The following is a 15,216-nucleotide window of genomic DNA, read 5'->3' as shown; positions in this document are numbered from 1 at the left end:
CACCTATAGCAAGTCTAGTACTCAATCATAGTGTGTAAGACTGTGAAGAATCCAACACTTGAAGAAGAATTGGGCTCAAATCTTGATAATACTCTGCAACAGAAAGGAACAAGAGTTAGAGATCTGAGTGGGAGGAGACATATTATTCCACTGCAATCAATGAAAGGTTTCTTAACTTTATATGTGTTTAAATTCTATTGTTTTAGAATTTCGTATTTAGGATGTTAATAAACATACTTGTTAGTAAATCTAGATCCTGTAAAATATATTCCAACACAAAAGGACCAAAGCACCAGTCGATGTCTCATCTCCTTCGCACGAGCTCCGACCAACATCTATCTAATTCTCTCTCTCTCTCTCTCTCTCTCTCTCTCTCTCTCTCTCTCTCTATACATATATATATTCTACGTAGGTGGGCGATGCTGGATCTGGGTTTGTGGCTGATGGGTTGGCTCTAGATCTCGCATTTGAAAGTGTCTCTCTCTCTCTCTCTCTCTCTCTCTCTCTCTCTCTCTTGTCTTTGAAGCGATATTGGCGTTTGTTGTCTGGGTTTGTCATCAACGGAGACGGAGTTTGATGCTCGACAGTCATGGTGTTGAGGTTCGTGGTTGACGACATTTGAAGCTATTGGATCTCAGCCTCCGTCACCTTGAAACCAACCGACTATCTCATCAAAACTAGTCATCGGTCTCCTTAGGTTTTATGTTTGTTTTGTTTCTCTCTCTATATATGAAGCAATGATGATAATACTCTTGTATGCTGTAAAAAATAGACTAAGAGAAAAGATCACGTTGCTTGGTGAGGGTGACTCATTTTCTCCGGCGAAAAATGGATGGGCCAGTCCTTTTCCAGTCGGTGTTCCGTCGTCATTCCCATCACTGGTAGTTGTTTCTTATCTCTTTTTTTGTCCGAGAAAAAGCAAATTTGAGCCTCCAACAACCTATTCTAAAAGTTTTACTTTTTTTTTTTTAATTTATAAATTATAAATGAAACATTATATTCTAAGGTTTATTTTAAAGAGATATTATAAAGAAGGGTAAATGGCAGCAAAACCCCCAATACTTTCGTTTTGGTTTCATTAAACCCCCACAACCCAAATTTCTGCGGGTAAACCCCCAAAACCACGAAACTGTTAGCAATTTACCCTTTCCGTCCAAATTTACCTGTTAAGTGCCAGGTTGGCTTGTCCACATGGACACAATATACACGTGGCACAATTTTATTGGTTCACGTAAAAAATTATTTAAAAAAAATTAAAAAATTAAAATAAAGAATAGAGTAAAGAAAAATGAAATAATATAAAATCTGAGTCTTTAATTATTTTGTAATATAATATTTGATGTAGATTTAATTTTTTTTTTAATATTTTTCTCTAATTACTTAAAAAATATATTAAATTTTATAATATTTAAAATATTTATTATTTGATTTTTTTATATAAAAATAGAGATACATGTCCAACAATGGTGGACACGAAATTACTTCACGTCCAACAATATTGGACTTGAAAAACTTCTTCTCATAGGTCCCATTATCACGTCGATAAATATTTATCTAGTCTAACAATGTTAGATTCGAAAAATATATATTTAATGTCTTTTGATATAATATCAAACACAAAATGAACTGGAAAAACTTATCTAGTCCATTTATGATGGACATAAAAAGAAATTTTAGTAGTAGTATTTCCTTTACCAAAAGAAAACTCATAGCGGTAATATCACATGATAATTAAACGAATATCACAATTTTTTTTTTTGGCAGGGGAGAAAGTTTAGGTAAAATCTCATAACAGTATAATATAAAGAGAAATTTACATCAAGTGACGTAAATTTCATTTTAATTATAAAATTCTGCCCGGATATTTAATTATGCAAAATACCGTTGGTTTTAATAGTAATACCGCCCATTTTCATATTAAAATACCGCTGGTCCTTCTTCCTCTGACAAACAATTTTTTTTTGTCCTTTTATTATTTTGCTTTGTTTTTCTTAAATAGCAGAGGTACGGATCCAATTATTTGACAGCTATTTTTTTTTTTCTTTTTTGTCTTTTTATTTTATAATATTATAAAAAACTTTTTTTTTTAAGTTTTAAATTTTTTTCCGGCCATATTAATAATTATTTAGGTTTAAAAATTATACTATTGTGATTTACTCTTCAAAATGATCATTTTAATATAGTAAGAAGCAAATATTTTTTTACCTTCACCAATAAAGATGATAAAAAATATATGTAACTTTTTAATTTTTTTTTTATATTTGATTAACCACATATGTTATATGAGAATAATTTAAGAATGATCAAAGTTTAAATTTTACTTAAATTTAATAAACTAACCAATTTCACGAGCTACTAAAAATTAACATATTGTATTTTTTCTAAGTTTGTGTTATAGAAAAATTTCAATAAATTTTTAAAGTAATTTATAAAGGATACCAAATAGTATTTAATTATTATTATACTAATTTTGTTGATAAAGTTAAAAGGTAACACTTACATATAAATATATATGTGATTATTACTTAATAGTAACTTTTTTATGTAATTATAATTATTAATTTCTTAAATATACTTACAATTAACGTGAAAATTTACTTAAAAAAAGTAATCTAGATACTGTTAAATAAGTAATGGATGAGTTACTAAATCATATATATATAGAATAAGTCTATTTAATAGAGTTATTCAGGTAAAAAAAAGTAGAATTGTTTTAAGATATTTTTTAAAAAACGATAAAGTAACTAAATAGTATTTTAAACATTATACCATTAGTTATATTATGAAAATTATTATACTTATAGTTGCACTCATAAGTTATGTAGTAAATATTTATACTTTATTGTATCTCATTAAATTCTCAAATATGTTTCGAAAGTAATGAAAATGTTGATACAAATATAAAAAATAACATAGAATTATCTTAAATAACAAAATATTGTTACTTAAAATAAAGTTTTAAGTGAAAATTACATGAAATATGGGATTTTGTAAAAAAGTTACAAAAATATGGCATTTATAGGTTTGCCACTCTTCTATGGCATTTTTTCACATTTAAGATTTTCTATGGTATTTGATATGCCATAGTTTTGTAAACCTATTATCCAAACCCATATTTCATGTTTTGTTTCTAACTTAATTAGTTTTATTTTTTTTTTAATTTATTTTACATTTACATTTTAGGGTTTCTTTCTATTTGGAAAATTTACACCAAATACTAACTTTTTTTTTTAAACATTACATTTATAATTAGACAAAGAAAGTTTTACATTTATACTTTTGTTAATTTTTTTTTCTTTTTTACTGTTTTTTACTTATTAAAGCTTTAAAAAACTTTTTTTTTGTCTTTTTTTATATATTTTTTTAGTCAATTTTGGCTCTCTTTTTTCTTTCATTTTTTAAGTCTGATTTTTTTTTTCTTTCTTTCTCTTCTCTATCTCTAATTTTTTTTTTTTTTTTCTAATTTCTCTTTAAGTCTCTCTTTTTTTTTCAATTTTTTTTCTTAAACTATTTTTTTTTTCTCTTTGTATATATATAAATATATATAATAAGTGTACATTTTTGTATCTCATTTTTTACAGAAATTAAACTTGTTTTTTTTTTTGTTAAAAACTAATCATTTTATTAAAAACACCAGAAAAAAAAAAAACCAGTTTCATCAACATCATCATAAAAAAAATAATATAAAAAATCATAATCTAAAAAGAATACAAACTTTAAAAACTAGTTTCATCAATATTGAAAGAAACTAACAATTTCATTAAAAGAATAAAAAAAAATAGTTTCATCAACAAGATAATGAAAAAAAATTACAATCTAAAAACGATACTAACTTTAAAAACCAGTTTCATCAATATTAAAAGAAACTAATTATTTCATTAAAAGAGGCAAAAAAAAAAAATAGTTTCATCAATAACATAATGAAAATTACACAATGACTAATAATTAAACTTTTACAAACGATACTAAATTTAAAAATCAATTTTGAACATATAAATTTTATATCAATACTTAATAAAAAAACTTCTAACTTCATTCTTTATGTTGGCATTTAATTTTTATTTGCTTGCTCAAAAAATAGAATTGATTAAAACATACATTATGTAGCAAATATAACAAAGAGAAAAAGAAATTAAAATCAAAGAGAAAAAAAGAAACAAAGAAAATTAAAAAGACAAAAATACAATAAAAACCATAAAAGAATAACAAAAAAATAAAAACAATGGAATGTGAGAAACCAGTTAGTAGAACAACCAAAATAAAAACTAACAAATAAAAACTAGTTTCTTGAAATAATAAAATAAAAAATTAAAACTTAAAACTCAATTATGAACAACAATAAAAAAACCAGTTATAAAAACTAGTTACTTAAAAAAAAACCAGTTATGAAAATAATAAAATAATATGTGTGTCAGAAACTGATTATTTAAAATAAAATAAATAAAAAGTGTTGTTCAAATATCATACAATAATAAAACTGGTTTTATACAAACTAAAAAAAATACAATAATATCATAAAAATGGAGCAACCCTATTACAGAACAGTTAAAACCTATGAAACCAGTTTTGACGCTATAAAAAATCATAACAAAATATAAATGTTAATTATAAAGTTAACTGAAACCAGTTTCATCAAACAATCAAATAAAAAAAATACACACACACACACACAAAAATATCATAAAAATGGAGCAACCCTATTACAGAACAGTTAAAACCTGTGAAACCAGTTTTGACGCTATAAAAAATCATAACAAAATATAAATGTTAATTATAAAGTTAACTGAAACCAGTTTCATCAAACAATCAAATAAAAAAAATACACACACACAAAAATACAAAAAATAAAAAAAAAAAACTAATCTCAAATATAATCAAAACAACACACCATGCATACCAATATTAAAAACAAAAAATAAGTGTAAGTTTCGAACCTAGAAACAAAATAAAAAAAAAGTAACTTAAAATAAAAAATTTGAAATAACATAATAAAACTATTTTTTTATTCTTTTAAATTGTTAGTTTCTTTTAATGTTGATGAAACTAATTTTTAAAGTTTGTATTATTTTTAGATTATTTTTTTATATTGTTTTTTTTTTCAGGATGATGTTGATGAAACTGGTTTTTTTTTTCCTGATACTTTTAATGAAATAATTAGTTTTTAACAAAGAAAAAAGGAAAAAAAAAAAAAACAAACAGTAGTTTAAATAAAAAAAACAAGTTTAATTTCTGTAAAAAAAAACACATCTAGTCATTTTTTATTTATTTTAGTGTTTTATTTAAAAAAAAAAAAAGAAGAAAATAAAAAGAAACACAAATTTAAAGTTTTTTATGGCATTCCTCATGATCTTTTTCCATATTTGTAAGTTTTTCTAAAAAAATGCCATATTTAAGGCAATTAAGTTTTTATGCCATATATATCAAAACATATCTTCATTTTCCCATATTTTTGTAAATAGCCCATCCAAAAAAGCACCCTAAAATATATCATGTTCTATTGGATAGGTAGATCCAATTACATTATTTATAAGAAACAATCAAAATGATTGCAGCCTAAAAAGGAGCATGAACACGTGAGACTGAAGCAAAATTTTAAGAGATTGCTCAACCGTAACGGTGCCGTAAGTCCTACTCATTGTCTCTTGTATGATGAAAAGACTATTCTGTCCCTACCACTATGATAATTAGTCTTCTGCTAACACCGTTAAAAGGTTCCGTTACCTAATTTTAGTTTAGGATGGCCAGATTGGCATGCCCCAACCCACCAATCCAACTAGTTTTGGTCCCACCTCCTTAGCTGGCAACTCTAACCCTGGTCAACTAACCACAGTTAAATTTCAAAAAACTAACCATGGTCTAAAACGGCCTTCCCTGATTTGAATTGGGCTGGTATATATATTCTCACAATGCGAAGATAAACTTCACCACTACCAAAGGCGTCTTGATAAACGCCGATCTAGGGTTTCATTTTCTTTCTCCTTTTTTCTTCTTATTCTCAGATTTGTTCTTTTCCTCAATCTGTGAAAATGAGAGAGTGCATTTCGATCCACATCGGTCAGGCCGGTATTCAGGTCGGAAACTCTTGCTGGGAGCTGTACTGCCTCGAGCATGGAATTCAGGTAAAAAAAATGATCATCAAATTTTTGATTCATTTGTGATTGTGAACCCTGATTCTCGATTTGTATGGTTGTTAATGGAGGTTTTTGTTTCAATTTCATTTTAGCCCGATGGACAAATGCCCGGTGACAAAACCGTCGGAGGAGGAGATGATGCCTTCAACACCTTCTTCAGTGAAACTGGCGCCGGAAAGCACGTTCCACGTGCCGTGTTTGTTGATCTGGAGCCAACAGTTATTGACGAGGTGAGGACCGGAACATACCGCCAGCTTTTCCATCCAGAGCAACTTATTAGCGGCAAAGAAGATGCTGCCAACAACTTCGCCCGTGGCCATTATACCAGTAATTCCTCAGTTTTCTTTTCCGATTTTAATTTCTTGATTCGACTCGTGTATGCAATTTACTTATGAATTTTCCTCTTGCGTTGTTGTTTTTTGTTCAGTTGGGAAAGAGATTGTTGATCTCTGTTTGGACCGAATCCGAAAGCTCGCTGATAACTGTACTGGTCTCCAAGGCTTTTTGGTCTTCAATGCCGTCGGTGGAGGTACCGGATCTGGGCTTGGATCCCTTCTGTTGGAGCGTCTCTCCGTTGATTACGGAAAGAAATCGAAGTTGGGTTTCACCGTTTACCCGTCTCCACAGGTCTCCACATCTGTGGTGGAGCCTTACAACAGTGTTCTCTCGACTCACTCCCTTCTTGAACACACCGATGTGGCCGTGCTTCTCGATAACGAAGCCATCTACGATATCTGCCGTCGATCCCTAGACATCGAACGACCCACTTACACCAACCTCAACCGCCTCGTCTCACAGGTTATCTCATCTCTCACTGCCTCTCTACGTTTCGATGGAGCACTCAATGTCGATGTCACAGAGTTCCAGACCAACCTGGTTCCATACCCAAGGATCCATTTCATGCTCTCGTCGTTTGCCCCTGTGATCTCGGCCGAGAAAGCCTACCACGAGCAACTATCCGTGGCTGAGATCACCAACAGCGCTTTCGAGCCATCTTCCATGATGGCCAAATGTGACCCTCGCCATGGGAAATACATGGCCTGTTGTTTGATGTACAGGGGTGACGTCGTTCCCAAAGATGTTAACGCCGCAGTGGCCACTATCAAGACCAAGAGGACAATTCAGTTCGTCGATTGGTGCCCAACTGGATTCAAGTGCGGTATCAATTACCAGCCCCCAACTGTGGTTCCGGGAGGTGACTTGGCCAAGGTCCAGAGAGCTGTTTGTATGATCTCTAACTCGACCAGTGTGGCTGAAGTGTTCTCCAGGATTGACCACAAGTTTGATCTCATGTATGCTAAGCGAGCTTTTGTTCACTGGTACGTGGGTGAGGGCATGGAGGAAGGTGAGTTCTCGGAGGCTCGTGAGGACCTTGCTGCTCTTGAGAAGGATTATGAAGAAGTTGGTGCTGAGTCTGCTGAGGGTGACGATGGTGATGATGGCGAGGAGTACTGATGTGTTTGACTATGGTGTCTAAAAACAATGTCTATTGGGATTTATATTTCTATCTTGTATCGAACTTGTTTTCTGTTTTGCTTAATTTTGTGTGTATATGATTAATATCTGCACAAACTATGCTCTGCAGCATCACCTATCCTATGATTTTTATCCTATCATATAATATTTTGTCTGTTTCTTTTATCTGATTCATATTATTGTTATGTTTTGGCCACATTTGCAATTGGAGGATTGAACCAGATATAAAGTCTTAACAAATATTATGGAACGTAGAAACTCACGCTTCTTTGATGTATCTTTTTAGAGTTTATGGTTTTTGCTGGAACATTTTTGTGATTGATTAGCAGATGATGATCTTATTCAACTCAATTAGGTGGAGATATTTTAGTTTGCGAGAGATTTATAACTGGGGAGAGAGAATGAATGAAGAGCAACTAAAGCATGGGCAAAATAGCCATGTGTGACATAGCAAAGCAGAAAATTAGATATGGAAAAGGGTAAAAATAAAAGAACTGCATCCTCTCTCTATGCAATATCTACTTCATGGATTAGATTCAGTATTGGTCAACATAAGGTTGAAACATCTCAATCCTCAAAGGCAAGGGAATTCGTGTGTGAACTCTATCCGACCAATTTAAGCCCCCAGACAAGTACCCAGCACTCATTTGGTGAGTTTGGAGACTGTAACCTTGAAGGAGACCTTAACAGTAGAATTGAAGACCCACACTCGGGGTTTTAGTTTAGTGACATAACTACACCAAAGGAGGTTCTATTATTGCTCTATGAATGAGTTTGGAGCTCCAACATTCATGACGATTCTGGTCACTGTAATGGAAGTACTCGTAATACTTGGAATGGTGATGGAAGGCACATTATCATCTAGAACAGAAGGTTGTTGAACAGGAGACTGCATAATGCTACCTGTAAGCTGAGAGATAGTAGAGTTGCTATAGTGCATTACACAAAGGTAATGAATGTAATCAGCTGCTGCATTTGGATTTATAATTACTCCTTCGAAGTCCAATGGATCAGCCAGCTTTCTAGGAGACCATTCAGCAAATATTCGCAAGCCAGACTAGTCGTCCATGCTGCACTAAATCAATGTTAATGCACCTGTAACTTTTAAGTTTTACATATGGAAAGTTCTTTTCATCAACAATGGTGTTGGAGTATGCAGTCCTGTGATATGGTAGTAATTGGAGCCAAAGGCTAAAATCCTGTTGTTGCTGAGATTATTGAATAAGTGAAAACAGAATAATAAGTACCCGGTTGTGAGTTGTGGCAAGTGCTGATTTAATGTTTTCAGAAGAGCTACAATGCCTGAAACACGGGGAGTTGCTATTGAAGTTACTGAGTTTAAAGCATATCCGCCATCTTCACACACGGCGCAGTTATATGCAAAGAAACAACAAGAAAAGACCAAGAGCTTTACCAATGTATATCTCTAGTTTACCAATGTTCTATGCTCAAACTAATGAAGAGATTAATAGTCAATGTTTCCACAGTTTCAAACCATCTTAGCATTTACACAAAATGGGCCAACATGAAAAAGGAATTGCTTGACGGCTGTTTTGGAAGGGTTCAACTTTTGTTAGAGAGTCCCACATTACCAATGTGTGGAAAAATAATAGAATATATAAGAGGAATGAATGGGCTACTTCTCCCATTGCCAATTCGTTTTGAGATAGAACTTCATTTATCTTATCCTCAAATTTTAACATGGTATCAGAGCAAAACAAACAAAAAAAATCTCTAGTGACTATCCAACCCAAAAAAATAAACCGATCGAAGTAGAGCCGAAAAAAAAAGAGCCACCAAAAATCCAAAAAAAATTGATCCAAGAGCCAAAGTCAAATAAGCCACTTGTGATTCGGGGATATAGTGAGCCAAAAATAAAAAAGAGCCACCAAAAATTCAAAAATACCGATCCGAAAAGTAGAGCAAAAAGAGCCACTTGTGATCAGGGATAGTGAGCTAAAAAAAGAGCCGCTTATGATCGAGTTATCCAAGATGGTGAGCAAGTAAAATAACTACCATCTTGAGGGGATGTTAGAGAGTCCCACATTACCAATGTGTAGAAAAATAATAGAATATATAAAAGGAATGGGCTACTCCTCCCATTGCTATTTAGTTTTGAGATGGAACCTCATTCATTTTATCCTCAAATTCTAACAACTTGTAATAACAACTTTACAAGGGAAATCTGTGCAGAAAAATGATCCCATTTAGATGATTCAAAATAACAAAATGTAGACACAGAAAAACAAAGTTAATGATAACGATCAAAATGTAGACTAGCAATTCTTTATTTATGTAAAAAAAAATATTAAAAGTACCTATAAATAGTCATTAAAAATAATCAATACTATCCAACATATATTTATATAGATTATAGAATTATCTTCCCATTATTTTGGCAAGCAAGTCATTGTCAGAATCTGTGATCAAATCAGGATCATGGTGCTTCTTTTCCCCAGATTGACAATATGAATATGAAACGAAAACTGAACTAAAGAAAATCTTCGTTTTCATGTATTTTTGAAGTTAAAATTGAATACCAGTTTCATAGAATCATAATGATATACATTCATGGAGGATATGGATGTAAAAACCAACATTATAGTCTTAGCTGCCACCATTGTTGCCGTTCTCCGGCTATTCAGAACAAGAACAAGCCAAGCTAAAATGAGCATGGAGGTAGTTAGCGTCACATTTATACATTGAATTGTGTACTTTATCTTGATTATTATTATTTATTTTAATTTTTTTTTTGTCTTAACTCTATATACATGCAAGCTTAGAATATGTTCGGTGTTATATTTTGACACCATTGTCGAGTGTTCAAAATTTGCTCTAGAATATGGTCCTCATACCACACTTTTTCTCTCTTCAAAAATTACTTCAGAAAGTTTTGCTATTTTTATCATAGTAAACAGCCCCAAGTTTGTACCACATATAAATCTATTAGTGTTACCTTCACCCTTCACATGTAGTTGATTAAATGGCCAAAATATAAGTAGAGATTCTTCTTTTATTATATTATTATTGTTAACCATTTTACTATTTGGAATAACTTTAATGTTTAACTCTTGTTTACCTATGCTCAAACACCATAATGGGTACCAACTAAAGGGTAACTATTTGTGACCAAAAATTAGTATCAACATTTGTAATAACTCAAGAACATTGAAAATAAATAAATAGAACTGTATCAGAATTTTTTTTATTGAGAAATTCAACTAAATTCCCTTCATAAAGGTAGTTTTAAAGAATATTTACTCCAAATATAAAGAAACAAGGTGAGAAATACTAACAAATTTATTGACCAATTTTCCATAATAGCTTAATAAATGGCCTTAATTATAGTACCCATCACCATAAGGTTGAAACATCTCTGTTCTCACAGCCAAAGGAATTCTCACAAAATGCACTCTGTCTGACCAAGTTAAACTCCCAAACAAGTACTGAGTATTCATTTGGAGAGTTGTATTGAATGTGACCTTGAAAGAGATCTTCTTAACAGTAGAGTTAAAAATCAATACACCAGGCCTTACTGACACAGCTACACCAGATGGAGGCTCAATTGTTGGTCTGTAAGTTGAGTTTTGTGTTCCAACATTTGTGACTGTTCTTGTTACTGTAATGGAACCTCTCCTAATGTTTGGTATGATAATAGAAGGTAAGTTAACATCTAGAACAGACAATTTTTGAACTGGACAAGTTGTGACATTCCCTGTAAGCCTAGATATGGCAGTGTTGTTATAATGCATTGCACAGAGATAATGAATGTAGTCAGCCATGCCCATGTCATAAACTAGTCCAGGCTCAGCTGCTGCGTTTGGATTTACAATGCCTCCTCCATAATCGAATGGATCAGCCAGTTTTTGGGGTGACCCTTCTGCAATTATTGGGGAACCAGATGGACTAGTCCTCCGTGCTACATTATTAAAATCATCAATTAGTATTAAGTATATCATTGAGCTTTTGGGTTAGTCATATTCTAAGTCAAGAGAAGAGAAGAGTAATACCAGTTGTGATAAGTGCTGATTTAATGGCAGCAGGAGACCAAGTGGGATGCAATGCTTTTAGAAGAGCTACAATGCCTGAAATGTGGGGAGTTGACATGGAAGTTCCTGAGTGCATGACGTATTCGCCATCGGCAAATTGGTCATGAGGAGAAGTTGCAGCTAAGATGTTCACACCGGGCGCAGCTATATCTGGCTGTTACACAGAATCTTAGCACATTTAGTCACAAGTTATTACTAATATAATTTTAGTTCTAAATAATACAGTAATGAAGTTTGTTGTAACTTCAAACATATTCCGTCACAATTTAAACAATTTTTAGAGATGCCATAATTATTATTTATTATTTTTTTTTTGTTACACTTTTTAGTGGTAAGATATGAACCAACACATTGTGTTGAAGTCTCTTTAACTCTACTTAATTAACTTCATGAACAATGAAAGCCCTTCAACTCAAAATTTAATGAACTTTTGATTGTTTCAACAGATTCAAACCATTTAACAACTGCATTAAGACCAAATAAAGAAGGATAATAAATGTCATTAACCTTGAGGATTGCAGGTTCAATGGAGTTAGGTCCCCTTGATGAAAAATGGGCCACTTCGGCTGATAAAGGTCTTCCAACAACTGTTTTGGAAGGGCTCAACTTCACTAGAGGATTTCTGTGTGTGAAAATGAAACAAACAAAAAAAAGTTACTTTTTTTTTTTTTTTCCAAAAGAACAAAACACAATGGAACAAAAGGATATGATAGTATCAAAACATCTAACCTGTTTGACCGAATGTAAAAGAGGATTTTGGTGCCAACATCATAGTCAACTTCAATACAAGGGAAATCACCAGGACATGGGTATAAGGCACTGCTTGGATGCTTGGCTACAATAAGACCAACTCCACCGCCTGCTTTAACAGTGGCTGCTGCACTTACTATAGCAACTCTTCGAGTCATTGAGGTGAAGCACAGCACCACTTGTCCAGCAACCTTGGTCTGATTTAGCTGAAGAGCTTGACAAACTCTGCAAAAACCAAAATGGTATACATCAACCCATGCTTACTTCAAACTCGTTATAATTGTGGCATATTTTAGCTACCCTGATGCAGTTGGATCAAGCCCGTTCGCCTCTGGATATAACAAGCCAGTCAAACCAATCTCCCTTCCCTTATAGATACCTTCTCCCTGAAATAATTAACAACCATAACACTTAACTAAGCAAAACTAAACCCCAAATACATACAAGTAACTATAGGATAGATAACTATGTTAGCATTTCGTTGTAGTTATATAAATCTAAGTTAACTCTGTTTAGTTATACGTTAAATGTTGAATATTCCATATTCCTGAGCCACGTGGTATACTTCTCAAAGTTCATCCACATAGTTACATATTTGTATAAATATCTATACATGAAATACTTCTACTAAAGCTACTCTAACAAATTCAACTAACTAAGAAAACATATAAACAAATAAACATGAGTTATTATTAGTACCATTAAAGTTTTATTGTTTCCTAAAGTAATAGAATTAACAAACGCTCGATCAATAGAGCTTGCCGCCACGGTCAAAATCCAAGGAGCAGTGTTCTGTACAGTCTGAGCTGAAGGCCCGTCGTTCCCAGCTCCACAAACGACAGTAATCCCTCTGGCCATAGCGTGAAACGACCCCGTTGCGATGCCATCTCGTTCATCCACATCGGAAAACATGGGAATCTTAAACCCAATCGACAGCGACAGCACATCCACTCCATCGTGTATGGCCTCGTCGAAGGCTTTGAGTATATCCGCTGAAGAACACTGCCCGCCCAGGAAGTTCCAGCACACCTTGTATACGGCCACGGGCGCTTTCGAAGCAGCGCCGCGTGCCGTGCCGTTGGCTAGGCCTTTGTAGCTGGCATTGCCCACAAACGAACCGGCTGCCGTACTAGCCGTGTGGGTGCCGTGCCCATTTGCGTCTCTTGCGGATAAGTACTCGATCTCCCCTGATGCGTTTAGGGGCTTATTGTACTCTGCCAAGAACCCGTTGACAAACCACCGAGCTCCTATGATTTTTCGGTTGCAGTGTTTTTTGGGGTCGAAGCTTTGGCCAGACTGGCATACACCTTTCCAGCGAGAGGAAACTGGGCCGAGCCCATTTTGGCTAAAGGATTTAGACTCTGGCCATATTCCTGTGTCGAATACGCCTATAATAACTCCATCGCCATTGTTGGTTTTCTGAAGAAGATTGGAAGGTGCTTTAGTTATTGTGAGGTCAAGAGAGTCCCAAGTCCTCGTTGTTTGTAGTTTGTGGATTGTGTTTGGTATGACTCGAATAACACCCGGTAACTCTGAAGTTCATCATATATTGTAGTGTTACATAATTTGCATATATATATATATATAATTTGCAGAGACATGAAAAAGCTAATTACCAGCAATATGTTGAGCTTGAGACTGAGTGAGCTTAGCAGCAAAACCAGAGAAGCCATGTCTGTAACTGTATACCATCAATTCTGAAGCTCTCTCTTTACTACAACACAAGTCAATAAAACAATTAACATAATCTCAAAAATAATCATTCTAATTAAAGATAATTTGTTATGCCCTTCCAACTATTTTGGCAAGTAAGTGATGATGTGAATCAGTGATCAAATCAGGATCCTGGTGCTGCTTTTCTCCCATATAAACAATGTGAACCTGTCTCATAAAATGAAAAATTTGAAGAGTTTATTATAACAAATAACCCAGATGGAAGACTTACTTCAGAAATGATATAATTTATGAAATATGAATAGAAACGAACATTGTTAGTGTTGGCCTCCACCAATATTGTTGTGATCATAAGGCAGTACAATAAAAGAAGCGGCAGACTAGTAAATAGTGGGAAATTCATATTCATATTGTCTCTGCTTCTTCTTTAAATTAGAGATGTCAAATTTTCATTGTTATAACTTATAACACCTATTTTTATATAGGCAACGGTCTCTGGCGAAAAGTTGAATATTCAATATGAATAAAGTTCTAGCTAATTAAGAGATTTGAAAAGTCAGGCATTAATTTCAGATGGACTAATGCACATTTTGATTAATCAAAAGAAAGTATCGTGTACCATGTCACTAAGATAATAACTCTTAACGTTAACCAATCGTAGCTACTAATATAATTGGTGTCCAATAGCAATAAAGAATTATCTCATATAAGTCATAAGACAACATAATGCAACTTTTGGTAAAATATGCCAATTTCCTATCCTAAAATAATAATTATTAATGGGGACTTTAAAAACTCAACTTCCCTCTTTCTAAATATTTTATAATTTTTTTATAATTTCATTTTACATTTATATTATACTATACATTAATTTTTTTTTTTTTTTATAATTTTCTCTAAATTATTTAAAGAGTATATTTATAATATACACATATAATAAAATATTATGTATTACATAATATTTATTTATTTTTGTACTTACAATTAAATAAAATATATTATAATAATAAAAAATTATAATTAAATACTAAAATTAAAATAACACTTAATTATATTTAACTAAGCACTATATATAAAGTAAAATTTTAAATTATTTTAGCTCATTTATTAAATATACTTTTTTGACTTTTTCTTTA

General features: G+C 32.5%; 2 protein-coding genes across 2 annotated transcripts; one reads left to right on the top strand and one right to left on the bottom strand.

Annotated features, from left to right (window-relative positions):
• Positions 1-5,681: 5,681 nt before the first annotated feature.
• Positions 5,682-7,772, top strand: LOC133038059 (tubulin alpha chain). The gene is made up of 3 exons (XM_061116068.1): positions 5,682-6,119; positions 6,224-6,458; positions 6,559-7,772. Exons 1-3 carry the CDS (start codon positions 6,027-6,029, stop codon positions 7,584-7,586), a joined length of 1,356 nt encoding a protein of 451 aa, XP_060972051.1. The 5' UTR covers positions 5,682-6,026; the 3' UTR covers positions 7,587-7,772.
• A 3,010-nt stretch (positions 7,773-10,782) lies between these two features.
• On the bottom strand, positions 10,783-14,566 carry LOC133038058 (subtilisin-like protease SBT3.5). Its single transcript, XM_061116067.1, has 9 exons — positions 14,394-14,566; positions 14,198-14,287; positions 14,023-14,122; positions 13,106-13,938; positions 12,707-12,792; positions 12,386-12,631; positions 12,164-12,278; positions 11,618-11,810; positions 10,783-11,526 (listed from the first exon to the last, which is right to left on the bottom strand). Exons 1-9 carry the CDS (start codon positions 14,487-14,489, stop codon positions 10,946-10,948), a joined length of 2,340 nt encoding a protein of 779 aa, XP_060972050.1. The 5' UTR covers positions 14,490-14,566; the 3' UTR covers positions 10,783-10,945.
• Positions 14,567-15,216: the final 650 nt, after the last annotated feature.

This window comes from Cannabis sativa, chromosome 5 (genome assembly GCF_029168945.1).
Source record: "Cannabis sativa cultivar Pink pepper isolate KNU-18-1 chromosome 5, ASM2916894v1, whole genome shotgun sequence".
NCBI lineage: Eukaryota > Viridiplantae > Streptophyta > Magnoliopsida > Rosales > Cannabaceae > Cannabis > Cannabis sativa.
Note: the sequence above shows the minus strand (reverse complement) of the source record. Positions and strands in the feature narration are given on the sequence as shown.

Bases quoted from the DNA above. Each gene is read 5' to 3' on its own strand.
- LOC133038059 (XM_061116068.1), top strand. From the start codon at position 6,027: ATGAGAGAGTGCATTTCGATCCACATCGGTCAGGCCGGTATTCAGGTC. The intron at 6,120-6,223 runs GTAAAAAAAATG...ATTTCATTTTAG, and splicing joins GCCTCGAGCATGGAATTCAG to CCCGATGGACAAATGCCCGG. The intron at 6,459-6,558 runs GTAATTCCTCAG...TTTTTTGTTCAG, and splicing joins CGCCCGTGGCCATTATACCA to TTGGGAAAGAGATTGTTGAT.
- LOC133038058 (XM_061116067.1), bottom strand. From the start codon at position 14,489: ATGAATATGAATTTCCCACTATTTACTAGTCTGCCGCTTCTTTTATTG. The intron at 12,279-12,385 runs GTTAGATGTTTT...TTTCACACACAG, and splicing joins TTTTACATTCGGTCAAACAG to AAATCCTCTAGTGAAGTTGA. The intron at 11,527-11,617 runs GTATTACTCTTC...TTAATAATGTAG, and splicing joins ATCAGCACTTATCACAACTG to CACGGAGGACTAGTCCATCT.